Source organism: Lontra canadensis, unplaced genomic scaffold (assembly GCF_010015895.1).
Source record: "Lontra canadensis isolate GAN:19392208 unplaced genomic scaffold, GSC_riverotter_1.0 scaffold58, whole genome shotgun sequence".
Classification (NCBI taxonomy): domain Eukaryota; kingdom Metazoa; phylum Chordata; class Mammalia; order Carnivora; family Mustelidae; genus Lontra; species Lontra canadensis.
Window position 1 is genome coordinate 1,393,835 of NW_022631052.1, and position 16,185 is coordinate 1,410,019.

A 16,185-nucleotide genomic window follows, 5' to 3' on the forward strand; every position below is an offset into this window, starting at 1 on the left:
GGATTTCTGTGCCATCAGTATTTCCCCGGGGGCTGATTCTGAGCCTCCAATGTGATGTCCGTAAACACGGAGCTGGGAAGTCATTTACAAGATTCCTTGTTACACAGCGCGCCCACCAGTGCCGTGGCCAGAAATAACATCAGGAGCACTCGTAGCAGTGAAATGTACAGAACCATCAGGAAGTGATGGGTTTGGGGGTCTTCGTGACCTTTGTTTTAATATGATGTATTTAATTTTAAGTTTATATAATTTTTAACCATAGCTGTGTTTAATAATGGGCTTGCAAATTTCCTGAACACTTAGCACCCTGTTTGGGTTACAAGCTGGCTCGACACGGCTTGTGGCCCTCCTTGGTCTGGATCGAGTCTCGGTAGCTGGAACTTACATAGATCAAGCCATATGGTGGTACCTTTAGTGATCAACTGTCTGTCTAGAGGATACAGAGGATTGTGGAAACTCTCATTTCTCAGGCTCTAGAGATACTGGTAGGCACTTGCAGCTGGGGGTTTGGGTTAGAATCATCTATATTAAGGCTGATCATAATCAGCTTGTAAGAACCAACCCGGTCATAATGGTTGTATGGCCAGGGTCTGATGTGATTCATTGACACCCATGACGTATGGTAGTTCTGTATTTCGAACCTTGCTTCTGATCCAAATTCTGTGCTGTGCTGCCCAATTCCTTCTGAAGCCTGAATATCCTCTAGTCATGACGTGGATCATCCCTGCTGAGGCGCTTATCCTCTGCTGTGTGATCCTCTTTGTCTGCTGCCTGTCACAGATGCTGTCCCCATTCAGGTGACTCTTGACTTCCTGACACTACCTCTCACCATTCCCTGGGGGGCCCAAGGTTCCCAAGGCATCAGCCACAAAAGCCCTCTAGCCTGGGTTCAAACACCGTAGAGGCCAATATGTCCACCACTAACAGACGAGTCCTTGTGGATCTCAGCCCTCAATTCTGAGGCCCAAGTTCATTCACATACTGTCCTTGAGCTCAGCTCCCCATGAGAGTCGGAGACTGGGGTCCATCAGCTCTTGAGCTGGTGACATTCTCTGCAGGATTATCTCAACATCGATTGTTCTGTGAGTCTGCTTGGGCTGTCATCATAGAATGCCACAGACTGAGGGACGTTAAAAACAGACATTTATTTTTTTCTGATTTGGAGCCTGGATACTCAAGATCAAGGTGTCGGTAGGATTGGTTTCTCCTGAAGGCTTCTTCCTTGGGTTGTGGACACTACTTTCTTGATATCCCTTCCTCTTCTAGTAAGGACACCAGTCCTGACGAATGAGGAGCCCATCTCTGTGACCCCACTTAACCTTAATTACCTCTTTAGTGGCCTTGTCTCCAAATATAGTCATTGTGGGTTAGGGCTGCAACATACGAATTGGGGTGGGGGGGGCAACACAATTCAGTCCGAAACAGCCACTGAGTGCTTGGAAGTTGGGTGGTTCAAACGGACATGTGCCCTACGTGTAAATTCATCACTTCTCACTTTGCATCATTTTGTCACCTTTCACCATGTATGAAAAATGGAATATAGTATTTCATTAATATTTTTTATATCGACGGCATGATGAATGAGAACGCTTGGGCTATCTTGGGGTAAGTAGAACACAGTATAGAAGGACTATCACCTGTTTCTTTTTGCTCTTTTAAAACAGTGTGGCTGTTCAAAAATTTGAAATCCCATGCACAACTTGCATTACTTTTCTGCTGTGCAGAGAGTGTCGATACCTGCCTTTGTCCCTTTGTGCCATTCCTTCTTCCCACCTTCCATGCCCACACTGCCAGCCTCCTGTTGGGCTCAGCCATCCAGTCCCGTCGGCTGTGCTGCCGGCTGGGGAAAGTGTGGAGACACAGGCGGGAAGTGGAGACAGAGACGTTTTCAGAGGAAGGAGATGAAACAAGGAAACGTGTCACCCTGACTGTCTGTGGTCTGGCTCAGAATGGGAGACAAGTAAGAGAGACTGGCTGTCCACAATGCCTGTATGACCCCCCTCTTCACACATCCTTGTGAGAGTCTCTGTCCCTTACTCTGTCTCCAAGTGCTTTGCCAAGAGTCCCATGTATGACCCCACCTTGGAACATTCTAGGTCCCAGAACAGAGTTCAGGGGTGAGAGAGAGAAAGAGCTCAGCTCACCACCCAGAGATGACGAAGATATGGTCCTGGACCTCAGCTGGTCCACACTGTCAATACAGGAAGGAGTTGGGTAGTGTGGTGGCCGAGTAGGGGAAGGAAGTGGACGGCACTGTGTTTAAAGCTATGCAAGGGGGCACTTTATATACATTATTTCATCCGGTCCTTCTGGCGATCACATATTATATTCATTTTACAGGTGAGAACACAGACACTCGGGAAGGTTGTCTGACTCTGGGCTACCATGCTGTGGCCTGGAGTTAAAAGGAGAGATTTTTCTGGAGCACTGGGAGCTCTCCCGAGTTGGATTCAGGTCCAGGAAGGAAAGCAGAAGGAAATTCTAGGTGGGGACTGCATGAGCAGGGATGCAGCCATAAGCTCAGTGTAGGCACTCCCCAAAAATTCCAGCTGAGGGCTACTCTCCTGCAAGTCTTCTGCTGAACATTTAGGCTTGGGACTTGGCAAGAACTTGGAGGGACCACCCCACCTGCTTATCCATCTCGTTATTCCCTGATGGTCTCACTCACCGGCTTCGTGCAAGGTCTTTTTTGAGGTTTATTATTTCCTTGTCCATATACTTGATGCTCCTCATTGGCTTGTCTGGCACCTGATGGGAAGGCAAGAAGTGAAAGATAAACGTGTTAGTATAACCCTTACAAACAGAGTCAGGCTTCAGGAAGCCCGTGCGTTCATCTGAGATCTCTGACCAGGTTGAAGGGGTGCTGGGTGGCACAGTGACCTTCTCTACACCAAAGAGGGGCCATGTACACAGTAGAACTAGCAAGGGCTTTGGAGACAGACCCGAGCTCTGACCCTGGTTCTGTCTGGTGGCTGGCTGTGTGATCTCGGCCTCTCTGGGCCTCAGTTTCTTCCACAGAATGGAGGAATAATTTTTACCTTGTTGTGACAAGTAAATTCATTGCCACATTCCTGACTCATAGCAAGCATCTGATAAATGGAGGCTCTCATTAGCATCATACTCAAAATAAAGCAAAGAACTAAATGTTAATAGTCGTTGTTGGTCACAACACATGCCCTCCTTAATACCCATCACCCGGTTACCCCATCCCCCCGTCCCCCTCCCTTCTGTAACTCTCAGTTTGTTTCCCGGAGTCCAGAGTCTTTCATGGTTTGCCTCCCCCTCTGATTTCTTCCCGTTCAGTTTTCCCTCCCTTTCCCTGTGGTCCTCTGCTCTATTCCTTATGTTCCATATGCTGTGATGAGCACTGGGTGTTATATGCAACTAATGAATCGTTGAACACTACATCAGAAACTTACGATGTACTTACTATATGCTGGCTAAATGAACATAGTAAAAAAAATAAAAATGTTTAACAATCGTGTAAAAAGAAAATAATCGTTGTTGGTGGCATAGGCAGCTGATCTGGAAAGCTGAATCTTGTTAATGTAGATATGCCCAGGCACTTTTTCCCCTCGCCATCACCAAGCAGGGCAAGGAGTAAATTATCCAGGTGGTGGTTCATGGTTTTTGCCTCCCTCTCCACTATTCATTTGCCTTGCCTTGCCTAGCCATGAGGGAAACCTCACAAGACTTAAATTTATTACTCAGAGGTTGATACCAGGTCAATGTAAAGAAGAGAGTTAAATTAACTGTATTCTAATATAAAAGCCACTTTTCTCAGCCCCGGCTCTGCGAAACAATATTAAGACCATTATCTGGATTACCCTGTCTTGAAATGAATTCCTGCAGTACTAATTTTTTTTTTAATCAAAGGAAATCTCAAGAAATTATGGGGAAATGGGCACTTTCAGAGGAAGCTGGTGGGAGAATGCATTGCAGTGACTTTTGTGAAGGGCGATTCGTCCATGCATACTAAATGCTGCGACAGCGTGCTTGCCTCCGGATCTAACGATCCTTCTGCTGCCGGGCATCCTATAGGAATATCCCTGCGTGGACACGGAGATCCATCAACAGAATTGCTCACCGGGAGGCTGCTTGTGAGAGCAAACTCTTGGAAGCCATCCATACGTCTTCCCAATGGAAGACAGGCTAAATAATTATGGTGCATGTAAACAGTGGAATAGTATGCAGCAATTAAGTGGCGTGACAATACAGTGATGGGAGTGTATTTACTGTCGTACGGAGATGTCTGAGTTCTTTGGGTGGGAAGTCATGTTGCAATGTATCACACAATTCTGCCTTTTTTAAAAAAAATGATCTGTGCGCATGTGCGCATCTCCAAAGATGCGGAAAGCCATTACCCCCTCCCCCACCACCACCACCAACGAAGGGAGTCTCTCTGAGGGTGGGATTATGGCGAATTTTATTTTACTTTTCCTAAGCTTATGTGAAATTCCTAGTGCTCTGCAATGAGAATTACTTGGCTATGTGATAAACAAAGAGAAAAGATTATAAAAAACCTTTCAGTGGCCAAGTGAAGTTTGGCAAAGGCCGACTGGTAGGGCTGTGTGGAGAGTGTTTTCCCAACAGCGGAGTGAGGACCGGTGGTGTGCTCACCCGACAGAAATCACAGTGTGGCACCTGACGCATGGGGTGAGGCTCTCATCACCCAGCAGCTCTCATTACACACTTTCTCTGGAAATGAGACTGTGTGGTGATGCCTGCTGCTCTGGGGCTTTTACATGGAACTAGAAGGGAAGGAGTGCGGCTGCGTGGGAGGTGACTGGTGTGTGTGGCAGTGTGGCCGGGGTGGAGAGTGGGCATCTGGAGCTGGGGGGAAGGGGCTGTTGCTGACCTGCCTGATCCCCAACTGTTTTTCTCCTGGGTCACCCAGTACACGTCCTGTGGGAGGTGGCTCAGATGAAGAATGGGGAGTCTCAGGGCACCTGAGTGGCTCAGTAGGTTAAGCATCTGATTCCTGATTTTGGTTCAGATCATGATCGGGGGTATGAGATCGAGCCCCCTGTCAGGCTCTGCACTCAGCACGGAATCTGCTTGAGATTCTCTTTCTCCCTCTCTTTCTCTCTGCCCCTCTGCCCGTTCACTTGTGCGTGTTCTCTCTCTCCAAATAAATAAATACATAAATAAATAAAATCTTAAAAAAATAGGGGGATGGATAGAGAGTCTCTGGCAATCCCCCAGAATACTAGTCACTGCCGCTCCTTCTTGTCCACTCTAAGGTACCAAAAAAGCATCCGGGATAGCCTCAAATAAGCTCAACTAGCTATGAGACAGTGGGATCATGTATCAACTTTATCTCCATGGGTATTCTTAGCCATGAATTACAGGTAGTATATCTTAATACTCCTGGGTGTTTCAACCCCTTGGCTGAAAATTAATGACACACCTGTCACTTTGGATCTTGAGGGATGGGTGAAGTGGGGGCGGTGACAGACCCCCAAGGAGGCAGGTAAGTATATCCAGGAGTATTTTATAGAACTTCTACATGATGGACATTTGCTTTCCTTACACCCCAGGATCTCTTCAACCTCTGTCTTGATACTAGTTCCCTCATTAGACCATTTGCTCCTCTCCCATGGGGGCACTTGCACCATGGTGGATAGTCATGGGACCAAGGTCTGGGTTGTTCTGAGTGGCTGCAGTCAAACAGTGCAGCCCATCTCCCATCACAGTGACTGGTTTAGGAATGGTCTTATGATGTTGTTTGGGCAAATGAGATGCAAGCAAACATTTGCCAGGGGTTTCTAGAAAGCATGATTCCTAGATCTTTTTGAGGAACCACATGCAGAGAAGTCGTCTTTCCTCATTGACTATAATTGGAGAAGCAGATATCCCTGGGAGTTGCTGGCAGCCATTTTGTGCCCATGAGGGTTGCCAGCCTCTAGTTGAAGATGTGGGGGAAGGCAGAGAAGAGAGTCAAAGAAAAACTTGTCCCGTGGTGCCTTGTTGAACTAATCAAGCATCTCTAGACTTTTCATGAACTTCTCTTTTATTATTTAAGCCAGCTTGAACTGGATTTTCTGTTACCTACAACCATAAGATTTCTATCTGAAATATGTCTGCCCTTGGGTGTGCCAAGGCAGTCAATAGATCAAGAATTATTTTAACTTGTCATCTTTTCCCTTCCCTTCCCTTCCTTTCTTGGGTGACCAGCATCAAATGACATCCATCTTGGTGCATTTTGCAGTGAAAGCAATGAGATTGGTCATGTTGAAATCAAACATTTGAAGTCAAGGTTACCTTTTCCTAATCCTTCTCTTTTTCTGAGCACCTCATTAGCTCTTTCTTGCAGGACCAAAGTAACTTTCTTAAAGCATATTGTGAATTAAAAATACTTACGAACAAAGATAAAACCAAACACACTCAAATTTCCCTGCCAGATAATTTGAAAATACGCAATTGAGATGCTGCTTGAAGTCACAGTTACGTACACATCACTCTCTTAAATGTCTCAAGTTTCACCCCCCCACCCAGGGAAGCTTATGATACTTTCCAAATATGACCCCAAATCTTGCCTCTATTGAGAGTTGCCTCTAAAAGAGAATTTGTATGGACTGGGGTTGGTGCTGAACAATTCATAGCAGCAAAGTCAAGTTGTCCCCTTGATCTGACATAAAACTTGAGCAGGACAAGATCCATGCCTCAATCCCTGCGATTATGTCAGCATTTCAGTGGGGTTTCAGGAAACCATTTTCACTGTGACCTTTGTTTAAGCACAATTATAATAAGCCAGTGGTAATAATTGCCATGGAATGAGGGAGTCCTGGTTGTCAGGACATTTACCAATACTATCTGATATTAACACAATTAGAAGTGCACAACACATCCAAGAATCACTATCTTTACAGCTTTCCAGAGGGCAATTTAGCCTTGTGTGTATGTGACCTTCAAAGCGCATATACTCATATCCCCAGCAATTCTCTACTTTTATCCCAGGGAAGTTTGCAGAAAGGATTAAAAGATTTACCCATGAGGATGCCTATCACAGCAGTATGAATAACAGTGGAAAACGTCTAAATGTCCAGCAATGAGCACTGAGGGGATAAATCACTGTCTATCCAGATGATGGCAAATGATGCGTTTGAATTTGGTGCTGCTGTTTAACTTGCTATTGATGTATATTTGTTGCTATGGAAAGGAATATAATTTCAAGTGAAGATGAATGTTACTAAAATATAAAGAACTTAGATTGTAGAGTTTTGAGATTCATATTCATAGAAATCTATAGATATTTCTAAAAACGTATATGCACGAATACAAATTATGTTTTGAATTAATGATATATGGCAAGGTGCATATGAAATGGCATAATAAGCTGGAAGTAAATATAACAGATTGCTAATGGGGATATTATCTCAGGGTGTTTGAATTATGGGTAAGCAGTAATTTTTAATTTGGGTCATCTTTTTCCCTCCCTTAGAAATAATTTACCTGGGGCGCTTGGGTGGCTCAGTGGGTTAAGCCTCTGCCTTCTGCTCAGGTCATGATCTCAGGGTCCTGGGATCAAGCCCCACATCGAGCTCTCTGCTCAGAAGGGAGCCTGCTTCCCCCTCTCTCTATGCCTGCCTCTCTACCTACTTGTGATCTCTCTCTCTCTCTGTCAAATAAATGATAAAATCTTAAAAAAAATTTACCTGTATTAATTATCTAAGAAAATAACAGCATTTTGGGGTTTGTAGAGCAATTCTGATTGAGTCTATCAGTATAAGCTAAGCGGAAGTTTTCAGTGCTGTTTTATTTATTTTTTAAGATTTTTATTCATTTGAGAAAGAGTGAGAAAGAGAGAGAGAGAGGGCACAAGTTGGGGGAGGGCCAGAGGGAGAGGGAGAAGCAGGCTCCCCACTGAGCAGAAGCCTGGGATCCCAGGAGCCTGGGATCATGACCTGAGCTGAAGGCAGGCACTTAATAGACTGAGCCAACCGGGAGCCCCTCGATGCTGTTTTCACTTGAGTCATCTGAGAGTCTGGGGTGATGTAAGCTAATTGTTTATTTTAGCACACTGTATCAGGCAGGGTCTAGGCAGGAAACAGAGCTTGTGGCAGGTCATTCAATACAGGAATTTAATATAGGGTAGCAGTTACTAAGGTGTTGGAAGAGCTGAAAAGCTAAATAGGGGATGGCATGAGACACTTGAGATTGGCCAAAGAAAGAAGCTTCTACCACCTCCAGGGATGGAGGGGCTGAGGGGAGAGGTAGCCTTCAAGAGCCCTGGCAGAAGGTGGGCTCATGGAGAAGATGTAGTTTCAGTTGGGGCTGCTGTCAGAAGCTGACTAAAGGGAAAGGGAGAAATACTCTGGGTTCTTCCTTCCTCTGACCCGCCCATTTCCTCTTCACACCTCCTATTGGCTAAACCTGCCTGGAAGCTCCCTGGTGAGGGCACCTGGGAAATGTAGTTTGCAAGGATTAACCCCCTATGGGGAGCCGGACATGAAAATGGAAATAAGGGCCAAAATCAAATGGCTGTGGTTATAGTTTATGCTCTGGGTGCTGACCAGTGATTTTTGGACTATAAAGCTGGTTCTCCTATTAATAAGGAGCCCTTTGCAGATGGTAATGTTGGATATTCCTTATTTTTGGATCCCAAGTTTGAGGTTCTTAGAATTTTCCACGGCTTAAGTACATATCCAGATTTGGGAATCATTCTCTCTCTCTCAAAATCATTATCAAAACCCAGGTTTCTAAAATACCCAGAACCCACCTACTTCTCCCAGTTTCTTTCCCTGGGAAGAACTGTGCATGTCATAACTCTTATTTGGATTTCTTTTTTTTTAACAGCACGGTACTGTAAATATATGTTCTCTTTGAATGATTTTCTTAATAATATTTTCTTTTCTCTAGTTCAATTCATTGTAAGAATACAATATACAAATACATCTAAATACAAAATATGTGTTCAGGGACACCTGGATGGCTCAGTGGGTTAAAGCCTCTGCCTTCGGCTCGGGTCATGATCTCAGAGTCCTGGGATCGAGCCCCACATCGGGCTCTCTGCTCAGCAGGGAGCCTGCTTCCTCCTCTCTCTCTGCCTGCCTCTCTGCCTACTTGTAATCTCTGTCTGTCAAATAAATAAATAAAATCTTAAAAAAAAACAAAAAAAACACAAAATATGTGTTCATCAACTGTTTACCTTGTCATTAAGGCTTCTATTCAGTAGTGGGTTATTAGTAATTAAGTTTGGGGGGGGAGTTAAAAATTATGTGCAGATTTTTGACTGTGTGTGTGTGGGAGGGATTCGGTGCTCCTAATTCCTGTGTTGTTCATGGGTCAACTGTATCGTATATTCCAGATCTTCATAGACCGCTTCCTGTTGCTCCAAAATGTATATATCCTATGTCCCATACCAATAAACAAGCTGATGCGAACTATTGCCTCCCTGCTGACACTGATTAGTGTGTCTCCCTACCCAGGTAATCTACTCTTAGATCACCCACATTTGCAATACAATTCTACGTTTAAGATTGTATTCTGGTTATGAAACTCACTAATGAACATTGCAGAAAATCAACAAAAGATAGAAAAACTAGGAGAAAATAAAAGCCAAGTATCACCCCATCACCATCACTTTGGATGTCCTTTACCTTGCTTGCTGTGACGATTTCCAGCCGGGATTCACAAAAACCATCCCGGGACAGTGGACTTCAGTTTTCTGTCCTTGCCTCCCTGGGGACTGCCACTGGCCTCAAGAGCCTTCAGTTATTCCATTGACTTGCAGAGTAGAGAAGATGCCTCCACGGGGCGCTTGGGTGGCTCAGTGGGTTAAGCCTCTGCCTTTGGCTCAGGTCATGATCTCAGGGTCCTGGGATCGAGCCCTGCATCTGGCTCTCTGCCCTGCAGGGAACCCGCTTCCCCACCCCTGCCTGCCTCTCTGCCTACTTGTGATCTCTGTCAAATAAATAAATTTAAAAAAAAAAAAGAAGAAGAAGAAGAAGATGCCTCCAATCTTTGTTCCTTGGGAAACAAAGTCAAATCTCTGCCCTGTCCATATTTTCCTTTTCTGATTGATCTGTAAATGCGTCTTTGACAGCAGGTCTGTGAGAAATACCGCATGTCACCCTGTAATGTGTCAGGTTAAAAGCTGGTAAATGTGAAGGGCAGGAGTACAGCTCAAGTGAAGCCTTAGATGGGGATGGTTTTTTGGGCAGGTGTCCTCACATTTAATATTCATGTGCTGGGACTGTTTAAACTAGTAACATTTGGAAATGATTTGGTTTAACCTGACAGCTGAGAAGTGAGAGGTTGTGGGAATGAATGGAAAGAGCTTTGTTGTCCGAAAGACCCAGGTCTGAGCGCTGGCTCTGTCACTTGGGGGTTGAGTGACTCAGACAAGTTGCATAGCCTCTCCGTGTCTGTTTCCCCATCTGTGAAATGGGGTGAATGCTGTCTACCAATAACATTATTATTCATCGGTGTGCCACACACCATTCTAAGTGTGTTCTTCTTTGAAATACATGATTCCATTTAGACCTTGCCGTATTATTGTTTCCATTTTATAGAGAAGCAAACTGAGGCTTTGAAAGGTGAACATGACCTTCTGTCGAAGGTGAAATCTGGATCTGAGCTCAAGTTCAAGTGACATCAGAGCATGTATACTTAACCACGACTTCACTCTGATTCCCCTTTTACACTGTGGGGGCTAAATAGAGGATTGCATGTGCTAGCTATTAATTTACAGATACTACCTCTAAAGCCTGCCCACTGAATTTTATTGGATTTTTGTCACAAACATTGTCATATGGCGAAAAATCAGAATGATTTGTTGGAGGTCATGGCTGGAAAGCCAATCTTTTAAATATCTGTTGTTCTCTGTCTCTTTATGAAAGAATGTTCCAAACCCGTCTTTGTTATTTCTTAAAATATGATCTACATCCTAGAATCAGATTAAGATGGAAATGAATTCCTGCTAAATGTACTTGGGCTGATACAGATATCAGGAGAACAGCTGGGATGCTCCGTCAAGTGGCGAGGGGGAAGGGAGGCCATGTTAAAAGCTGAGAGCATTGAGGAGCAAGCAAGATGATTAGCAAATCTCAGACTCATTATGGGGAAGCTGTAAAGAACAAAATGGGCAGAGAGTGGGTCGGATCTATGGCAAGAGCATACGCGTAAGCCCAGACATCTTTGCACACTGATATTTAATCTTTGGGTGGTTTTATGATGGTGATCAGTACTTTCCTTTGGGGAGAATGAGGGTTGTTTTGTTGTTGTTGTTGTTGTTGTTTATTGTCATAAATATAGGTATACCTACCTATCAGGATAACCCAGAATGAGAGACGTCATCCCCGTGTAGACACTTCTAACTGAAATATGAAGTATGCTATTGAATTCCTTAAAGAATTTCTTCACTGAAGGTAGTGTGCATCCTTTAGAGTGTGTGGTTTTTTTTTTTTTTAAGATTTTATATATTTATTTGACAGAGACAGAGAGATCACAAGTAGGCAGAGAGGCAGGCAGAGAGAGGGGGGAAGCAGGCTCCCTGCTGAGCAGAGAGCCCAACGCGAGGCTCCATCCCAGGACCCTGGGATCATGACCTGAGCCGGAGGCAGAGGCTTTAACCCACTGAGCCACCCAGGCGCCCCCATCCTTTAGAGTGATTGAGTTACTCTTATTTTTCTCATCTTCCTACGGACCCTGGAGAAACGAGGTTGGGGACCTGGTGAATAGTGGGTTAGTGGAAAAGGGGACGGTCATCCAGGGAGAGGAGTGAGTCCTGCTGGGAACTGAAGGACAAAACAAGAAGCAGGAATCTCTGCGGGGGGGAGGCGGAGAAGAGAGCGATGACAATGGTCCCTGGGAAGAGAGCGTCTGATCTCCAGATCCTGACACAGTGTCTGACCCCAAGTTCAGTCCATCATTGCTGAACGATGAGATGAATGCATCACGGTCTCAAGGTTCAACCCTATAGGTTAATTGTTAATTACAGAGGGAACAAGGTATCTGCATAATGACAAGCCCTGGCGGATACCACCTGAACCAGCGCGAGCCCCCTCTGCGTCACCAGTGTTGGGACAAACCAATGTTATGTGCCCTTGGAGCAGTGCACTGGAGAGGACACAGCGTCACCTAGGTGGTATTTCTGCCCCAGTCCAAGTGTGGTCAGGAAGGAAGGATGAGAAAAATAAAAATGTAAGGGTCACTCTACAAAATAAATGAACCTGGAATCTTGGAAAATGTCAATGCCTGTGTCAGTCGGCGCCTCTGGGGAGCAGTCATGGGGATGGGAGTACAGGAGGTTTATTGGGATGAGCTTGTGAGAGAGAGCACTGGGAAGAGACGGCCTCAGACCACGATGGGGATCTGCCAGAGCCTCAGCCAATGTGACAGGGAGTTCTAGAGCAAAGACTGCACATGAAGGGAGTGCAAGCAAGCATAGGGCAGAAATGGCCAGGGCTCATCTGTTGGGGGGGGGGGGCATGTTGATCCTGGCCTCTGAAGGAGATGTGAAAGGACCTTGCCCTCTGAAAGTACCAGTAACTAGAGGCTTTCAGCTACCTATACTCCTTAGGGCTGAATGGCAAGTTCTTTCTTGGACAGAGGTCCAAGAGACACACCTCTGTGGCTTCCAACGTGTGCACCTGTCACCCCCTCTGCAGGAGAGGGCCCCAACTATGTATACAGCTTGCCTTGGGACTGGATGGGTGTCTGGGACTGGGGGCCTTTTTTTGCATAGTTTTATTTAATCCTCACACTAACCTTTGTGAGGAATAAGGGTACTTATTCCTGTTTTGCTGGAAAGGAATCTCAGGACCCTAGAGGTTAAGCTGTTTATCTAGGGGCCCATGGGTCGTCGGTGGGGGAGCTCAGTAGCTTATATTCCTTGACATCCTCCCCCTCCCCCACAATTCCCTAGTCCAGGGGCCAGCAAACAATGCCCTGCTGTTGGCTTTTGTAAATTGGGAGTTTTTTTCTGGAACTTACTAGAACACATTCACGCCCCCTTTTTTTTTATCACTGCAAACCGAGGGGACTCTGTTTCATAAATGAGACACAGAGATGTCAGTCTGGTGGCCTGCAGAATTCATTTGATCTGTGCAGTGTTTACAATCATTTGGAATTCATTTCCTACCTCTAGAAACGAGGATCTTTCACTCAGATTTCTAGCTGTGCAATGACATAAAAGGTTGCAGAATACATGGAGTGTGCAGGCTGCTTCTCCGTTGAGAGTGGGGTGGGTGGGGGGGGAAGGGGAATGGCCAAGCCTCATAAATGGACAAATTATTGTGGAATTGTAACACATCACCACCGTGCTCAGCGTTTTATGCCATCCATGCCATTTGCTTCTCCCCACAGCTATTAATAAGCCCATTTTACAGGAAGAGCACAGAGGAAGTCATGCAAGGTCGCACAGCTGGTCAGCTCTCAGAGCCGAGACTAGAACCCTAGGGCGATGGCTGATTTGAGGTATCAGCTTGACTGGGCTGCCAAGCACTCAGAGAGTTTGTCAGGCACTATTCTGGGTGTTTCTCTGTGGATGTTTTTGGATGAGTGTAAACATCTGAATCAATAGACTGAGTAGAGAAGATTGTGCTTGCCAGTGTGGGTGGGCCTCATTCAATCAGTTGAAGCCAAAATAGAACAAAAGCTCATCTCCCCAGGCCCATAAGAGTTAACTCCTCTCGCCTGTCTATCCTTGGAGCTGGGACTTCGGCTTTTTTCCTGCCTGTGCACTGGAACTGAAACATCAGCTCTTTCTGGGTCTTGAGCTGGGTGGCTTTCAGACTAGAATATACACCACCTGCTCTCCTGGGTCTCCAGCTTGGAAATTACAAGTCTTGGGTCTTGTCAGCCGCTGGAATTGCACGAACCAGTTCCTTGTAAGGAATCTCTTTTATCTCTATGCATCCTATTGGCTCTGTTCTCAGAGAACTCGAGTACATCCAGACAAAACTGGAGTCCTCAACCATTAAGCCTCCCTAAAAATTCAAAGCCTTGTTTCCAAGCCTTTGTGTCAGAGGGAAAGACAACATTGTTCCATAATTTGTTCCTCGAATCCTCCTTGTTTTTAAGGAGGGTAATTGGTTTGTTGGGAAGGGAGATGAGTGTGAAGATGGCTACTGGAGAACCATGAGGATGAAGGGTTCCAGTTGGTAAAAGTAGAGTGAGAGATCATGAAGCATGGGGAGAGAGCCTTGGGGTGGGGCGGGGGGCAGCTCATATCCAGAAAAAATGCACCAGTGTGAAGGACCGTTTTATGGATTTTTCCTCCGTGGGGCTCAAAGTAACACTCCTCTCCATCTCTTCCATGAACCCTCCAGTGAAATCCACATTACACACTGGAATTTTTTAAGTGGTAGTTATGCTTTGAGGGGCTGGACAAGGTGTAAGCCAGGCCCCAAGGTGTGCAGGGGAGATCAGGGGTGGAGGAGTGACAGATACGGAGGGGGAATGGGATGTGGGTTCTGAGTCCCAGCTCCTTGCCCCTCTAGCTGTGTGGCCGGAGGTCTGTCACTCCCCTCTGTACATCAGGGCTCCCAACTGGCACCTGCCCAGTCTTCAGCCAAGATGCTGTGAGAAGCAGCTTGGTGTATCAGCTTGGTGAACCAAACACGCCAGAGAAGGTTACTATCATCATCACTATATCATAAGTACGTGGAATTTTTACAGACTTGAAGCCTAAATTGAAGATGAAGAGTATAATTTGAGTGAGATTACAAAAATATTCCCAGACAAACTCAGGAAGGACAGATTAAGACCCATCTGGAGACAGTCAGCAATGGTAGCGATGCACAGATTTAACAGTAGGTGGCGCTAGATGCCATAGCTTTCTGTCAAACCCGGGTTTCCTTCAATCTTTTTCTGCCACCCTCCACTCGCACTTGATTGAAATGGAAATTGGCTGCCAGCATCAGTGAGCCCCCATCAGCCCTGGGATTGAGCTGACATGCCAGCAGCCTTTGTGCTATATCCACCCAGTAAAAAAAAAAAAAAAAAAAAAAAAAAAAATTAATGAAATACATTAATCTCATAAACCCTTTTGAAAGACTAGATATGAGGGGCCAGCTGTTGGGCAGTAGTAGCCAATGGGAATCCGTGTCATGGGCATTCAAAGTCCTCGAGGTGCTTCTGGACCTTCTGGACGTAGGCCCCTAGGATGTATCAACCATCTTGCCAGCAGCCGTTCTGCTTGATAATCATGCCTTAATTTATGCCTAAATAATTATGCCTAAATTTTCAGGACCTCCCATGTGTTAGGCTGGAGATGGCACATGGGCTCTGCCTTGAGTGCCAGCTTCAATCTCCATTCGTAGCAGTGGCTATCTGGAGCTGCCTGCAGTCCGATCTCATCAGAATTCTGTGATTGATTAGCAGTATCTGCCATGGTTCCAGGAAGGAAAGGTGGCATCCAGACAGACGACTGCCCTTCCCATGCCAGGCACTTGGCGTGTGTGTGTGTGTGTGTGTGTGTGTGTGTGTGTGTGTAGGGCGGGGGTGAGGGGTGGAAAGTCCTACATGCATCTTCAGTTCCTTTTCTCTCTCTGTCTGGAGGCAGATGAAGTCAACATATTTGCAAAATCCCAGTGAATCCCTTGACGTTTCAAAGAAACCCAGCCTTCCATTGGTTAGACTCATTTAACCTCATTTTCCCTGTGAGAAGCAGAAGCAGAGATGAGATTAAGCCAGTGGCAGAAGGGAAAAGATCGAGGACGCAGAATTGCTGATGGGGGCTTGAATTCCCCTGGGGATGAGCCTTCCTCTGTCTCCAGGCTGCCTTGATATGATTTCTACGGTGCTGTCCACAGGATGCCTTCCAATGCCAGGTTATGTGGACCATGTTAGGACACTGAGGGAGGGCAGGAGTAGTTCAAATATTTCTTAAATTCCTACTATGCACTAGAAACTGGTTGGGGATATGATGTGGAATGAGACAGCCTCCCTGCCCTCAAGGAGCTCACGGTCTAACGGGGGAGACAGGTATCAAACAGGCAGTTCAGCTATAACACGGTGACATGTGCCCGCGTGGACCCCTGCCCGAGGCTGGTAAGGGGAGGTTACTGGCCGAGGTCCTGACTGAGCTGAACGGAAAAACTGGAGCGAGAACGGTTTCAGACGGAGGGAACCATGAGGAGTTGGGGTTGTAGGCTTTGGCTGGGGGAGGGGGGGAGCGATGGAGGGTCTCCTGACGTCCCCAGGCAGGAGAAAATATGCCCAAAGCTGGTAATGCTG

At 45.9% G+C, this 16,185-nt stretch overlaps 1 protein-coding gene across 1 annotated transcript in view; it reads right to left on the minus strand.

The window, feature by feature from the left end:
• The window catches only part of CCDC60 (coiled-coil domain containing 60), a 159,799-nt gene that overhangs the window by 84,932 nt on the left and 58,682 nt on the right, over nt 1–16,185 (minus strand). The window contains exon 2 of the mRNA XM_032876172.1: nt 2,669–2,748. Within this exon, the coding sequence (XP_032732063.1) occupies nt 2,669–2,748 (80 nt within the window). The remainder of the gene's footprint in view (nt 1–2,668; nt 2,749–16,185) is intronic.